The 5,052-nt window shown below is 40.5% G+C and overlaps 1 protein-coding gene across 1 annotated transcript; it reads right to left on the bottom strand.

Moving 5' to 3' along the window:
* Window positions 1–945: 945 nt before the first annotated feature.
* Window positions 946–3,406, bottom strand: LOC149767797 (uncharacterized). Its single transcript, XM_089930130.1, has 5 exons — window positions 2,367–3,406; window positions 2,145–2,264; window positions 1,877–2,033; window positions 1,462–1,772; window positions 946–1,356 (listed from the first exon to the last, which is right to left on the bottom strand). The coding sequence occupies exons 1-5, from the start codon at window positions 2,661–2,663 to the stop codon at window positions 976–978; spliced, it is 1,266 nt and encodes a 421-aa protein (XP_089786256.1). The 5' UTR covers window positions 2,664–3,406; the 3' UTR covers window positions 946–975.
* Between the last annotated feature and the right edge of the window lie 1,646 nt (window positions 3,407–5,052).

Below are 5,052 nucleotides of genomic sequence, written 5' to 3'. Positions count from 1 at the left end.
TGGTACATTCCAAAGCAGCTTATATTTAGTTTACAAATGAAACTCTTGGTGTCGATTTAGTTGGGTTTATATGGTTGGTTGGGTGGATATGAGTGGATGAAGGGCAAGGAGGTGGACTACATGCCAACTTGCATTATTCTTCAGAAATCTGATACTTTGATCAATATCTCTCCTTTATGATGGAAGAGAGAGAAAACATAACTTCAAGGTGTAAAGTTCCTCTGCTTCTTGGGGTTCCTTTCTGTATTCTGCAATTATGGAACTATGCAACAAAGCTTGAATACTTGGAAGCATAGCTGAATTTATTATTATAAGGAAAGGCCAACTTTGATTTGTGCTGCACCTTTATTCAAAGCAGAGAGACCAGAATTGCAAACCCAGCAGCAAAATCCAAACCTTTTTCATTTTTCGTGAGATGTGCCATAAACTAGAGCATCTTTTATAAGGCTTTACCTGCCACTAAACTGAAAGGTGAATTAAGAAGCATTTGAAAAATATTTGGAACAAAATAACTCTCACCAAAGGTTACAAACAAATGTTATATTGTTCACATCAGAAAACATACTGGAAGATGGTTCCCATGGAAGGGTTAGATTTTTTTTTTTCAAGAATGAGTCTTCGTGGAAACTAAACCTCTCCTAAAAAGTGAAACTGTAATTTATTGAATCAATTTACAAGTGAACAATCAAAAGGACCATAGAAAATCACATCAATGCACCGCTGAATATTTGTTGTGAAGTGCATAATTTGTTTATTTCTTGCTGTGTAAAACTTGGAAAAAATGATTACAAACTCAACGTAAATAGGCAATGTTTTCATCTACAAAATGGTCATAAATATATTTCATGATATAAAAAATCACAACCTATGTAGAACAAGGTGTGCTTCCTGTAGCTTCTATTCAGGCAATTAAGGAGAAAAGCTCATCATGCCATGTTGCTCAACACCGACGCCTTCATTGGGTGCATCAGCGAATTATTGGAGAATCTCATCAGCCAGTGGTGGTTCAAAAATCTTTTCCAGCTCATCAAGAGTCGGCAATTGCAGAATATCCAAGTTTGTATCAGGTGCATCAGCGATTTGTTGGAGGATCTTTTCAGCTGGCAGTGATTCAAAATTCTCTTGTAGTTCATCAGGAGATGGATACTGTAGTGAGCTATCGTGCGACTTATAAGAACAAAACTCCACCTCTTGGTCAAATCCTTCAGTGATCTGCTGAATTGGTAATACAAAAGGTTGATACCATATTTCTTGCACCTCCAGCTCTCTGCTTTCCATTGTAGGAAGTTCTGTACCACACAATTCTTTGCGAGCACTCGGCCTCAGATAAATCTTGCAAACAACCCAGTCATCCAGCTGCCATAGAGGATGAGAGGCACAGAGTTAATATAATAATGAAAGATATTTCATTAGCAACTACTAACAAGAGATATATGATATTTATGGAAGCATGACAAATACCTTGTTTCGGTCCATCGTCATAGCTGCATCACCACATCTTCTTCTAAGGTTCTGGATGGAGTACTCTTCCATCAACCAGATGCTCTTTTCCTCCTTGCCCAAGGGGGTGCGTTCCATATAGATGAAGTTTTGCTTGGAGCCAATGACCTGGCCCTTGCTGTTGAGCACTAGCTTCACCGATTGGGTAGATTTCCAACGACCTTGGCCTGCAACCCGAGATGCCCTTGTGCTGGCTTCTGCATTTGGATGCTTTCGAGTGGTCCAGGTGAAGAAGAACCACTCCGAGTTTCTATTTTCCATGGCCATTTGACCTAAAGAAAAGGATGACGAGTTAGGAACCTTAATCATAGCAAATATAGATAGAGAATAAGAAAAAGAAGAGATCATGGTGTTGATATATATATAATACGTTTACCAGTAAGGTTGCTAGGGTGGTTTCCATAGACATCGGCTTCTTTGATTATGTCGCATGGAAGTGGCTGATGGAGGAGCTTCTCCTTGAGGAAGAAATCCAAGAGCTCCTCATCCGTTGGCTGGAAAATAAATCCAGGTGGCACCATCATGTATTCTAGCTGTGGTATCAGAATATCAGATGAGAGGGAGTCGGCAAAGGAGACAGACAAAAAGTCAAATAGGAGAAGAAGACCAATAAGAAGAAGAAAAGATGGAGAAGAGTAAGGCACCTCTATCCTTCTTCTTTTGAAAGCGGGTTCCAATGTAGCACTAGCAAATTGTTTCAAATCAGCGTGAGCCTTGCGAGCTTTTGGAGTCAAGTAAATCTTGCTGATGACCCAGTCATCCAACTGCAAGTAAAGGATTAGAGATGCAACGTTAGAACATCAATTCCTACACTCAAGAAAAACACAGCAACAAGAACATTGACAGTTATTTAGGGTGATATGCACCTCATTTGTGTCCCTCATCTCACCAGCACTACCTCTCCTTCTAAGGTTCTGCATAGAGAACTCCTCCATCAACCAGATACTTTTGTTCTCGCCACCGTCCGAGTTCTGTTCCATGTAACAGAAACTCTTCTTCGACCCAATGGTGTTATTCTTGGAATCCACCACGTTCTTGACACCTTTCGTGGCCTTCCATCGTCCCAGGCCTGCGCGCCGAGATGCACGGCTGGTTTCGCTTGCGCCTGGATGCTTCCGAGGGGTAGAAGTGAAGAAGAACCACTCGAAGTCCCTGTTTGCCATGAGATACTCCACTGAAACAACCCAAGAAAACTCAAAGAAAGGGTTAGAAACCGTGAATCAAAAAAGAAGACAATGGAGAAGCACAAGATGATTACAAGCCAAGTCCTGGGGGTGGCATCCATAGACGTCAGCCTCCACAATAACATCGCAGGGAAGAGGCCACTGAAGTAACTTGTTCTTGAGGTAGGTGACGAGGAGAACCTCGTCGCTCGGTCTGAACAAGAAGCCCGGCGGCAGCATTGTCGTCCCAGCGACCTCTCTTGGACTCCAAGCTTCTCAGACGAAGATCAGAGGATTGAGGAGCAAAAGATCGCACAAGAGAGACGGAGAGAGCGAGAGAGGAAGAAGGATCAGGTGAGGAGGAACGACTGACCGAAGTACAGATAGAATACAGAGAGGCAGTGATTGACCCTCTAGAGATTCTTTCACACAGGCGAACCCGCGCGCTAACGGTCACATTTTTGCTCGAAACGGTTGCAATCGCTGCCGGTTTTGCTCCGGTGGAAATCCTGGAGATTAGCTCATCTTTAGTAAACCGTTGTGTCCCCGGAAATCTTGGATTTGGCTGGCCGGGACCTCTCTTTCAACTAATTCCTTGTCTTCTCTGGATTCAGCTGCCACGTTCTATATTTGGATTAAATTTGGCCTCCGAAGGCCAAATTTCACTTCGATTTAGTTCTAGCTTGTTGCTATAAGGGCCTTACTGAGATTACGTTGACCCTTAGTTTGCAAATCCTGATACTTGGGAAGGTTTAGTAATTATGGTTTATGGGATTTCATGTTTGGAGGATTTTGAGTTATTTGAGGTCAAGCTTCCTCAATCTTATCAATGGCTCAAGGGATTTGAAACTATCACTTATGATTTATTTTTTGCACAGCCTTGTACACGAACAATATTCAGTTGTTATGTTCACGAGAAATTCATTGAATTCTGTAACAAACACCAGCTGCAATTACTTATGTACAGCTTGTTGTGCACCGTTACCCAGGGTGTGACCGGGGACTTCAATCTAATTCAGATGATAATGCACCGATACAAAACCAGCATGCATACTCCTCTGCAGCTTTTTGACTTTGTCTAACGAGTTGCAGTTTCTCCCGAATAGCTCCAATAGATCGAGCGTCATCGGTCCTGTTAACTCCATATTTTTGAATATAGCCATGTATCAATAGACTTTTGCTTTCCACTCCCTCACCACAATCACTCACTAAATAAACCCAGAATCCTTGATGCACTGATTTTTTATAAATATGATGGCATTTGATGACTTGTTATTTTATCTGCTCTTTCTCACGTTCAAACTTCTGCTTCCAGAATCATGAAAGGAAGGACTGGAAATGATAAAGTGCATGGGTTCGTTAATTCAGCAAACTTGATGTTCATGCAATTAAGACAAAAAAATATTATAACATTAAGCTGTAAGGGCACAGATACATCCTCGGTATATAGAAAGCTCCAGCTAGGTCAAAAATCTTCTGGTGGAATAGAAAGCTCTAGCTCTTTAATGAAATCACAAATTCCAATTTTCAGTCTGAATGCGACGCCAAGAGATGCCCTAGTCTTGATCCTACATGTGGGAAAACTGCTTTAATTCTATGGAGTAGCGTGTGCAGGTTCTAAAATGTTCTTTGCCAAAATATATGTCCGCATATTAAGGTTCTTCATGTTTTCAATGATCTATTCAAAAGGGTCAAAAAGAAACACCAAAGAAGAAAAATCATATAAAGAATTGAAAGGGTCAGTTTCTATAGAAAAAATAGATATATAATATAAGCCTATAATTGATGATTTTTTAGAACCTAGTCAAAGGTGCTGGGATTGAACTTATATTGGTCTACTTGTCATAGTTTAGGTATTTTTTAGATATCTCTAATCCACTGAGAAAGATCATCCAAAAATGACTAAAATCCACTCAGAAATAATTAGAAAAAGAAAAAAAAGTGAGACATTCGATATTTTGAGCTCTAACTTTCCCTTCCAAACTTCACCATTGATTCCCTCCGTCTCTAGCACAAGTAGCCCCTTGGAGGAGAATTGGATCTCATTCTCCCATTTTAGATCTCTGCTAGTTTTTTTGAGCTCTTTTCTAGTCATTGATTTCTTAGTTTGAGCTCAGATTCTCTTTAACTTTCTCTATCCCCCTTGCCTTCCGTTCTGCTTCTCCCACAATTCCATTAAATCTAGATCACCCAAATTCTAGGAGCAAGATCCATTTTAAATCCAAGAATGCTTAAAGCAAAGAAAAGTCCACGGTAGAGGAGATCCCTAAGGGCCTCCTCCAAAAAGTTGGATACAAGTTAAATCATGCCAATCTATATACTACCAGAGAATTCTTCTTTCCCCTTTTTCCATTTTTCTTGCTATGAACTTGTGATCTCCATATATATC

Source organism: Phoenix dactylifera, chromosome 4 (genome assembly GCF_051530095.1).
Source record: "Phoenix dactylifera cultivar Ajwa chromosome 4, Ajwa_hap1_PhDact_Kaust_v1.1, whole genome shotgun sequence".
NCBI classification, from domain to species: domain Eukaryota; kingdom Viridiplantae; phylum Streptophyta; class Magnoliopsida; order Arecales; family Arecaceae; genus Phoenix; species Phoenix dactylifera.
This window is presented reverse-complemented; position numbering and strand designations above follow the sequence as displayed.

Excerpts from the sequence above, each read along its gene's own strand:
- LOC149767797 (XM_089930130.1), bottom strand. The coding sequence starts at position 2,663 with ATGGCAAACAGGGACTTCGAGTGGTTCTTCTTCACTTCTACCCCTCGG. Across the intron at positions 2,034-2,144 it reads TCAAAAGAAGAAGGATAGAG|CTAGAATACATGATGGTGCC; the intron begins GTGCCTTACTCT and ends CTGATACCACAG. Across the intron at positions 1,357-1,461 it reads TGACGATGGACCGAAACAAG|CTGGATGACTGGGTTGTTTG; the intron begins GTATTTGTCATG and ends CCTCTATGGCAG.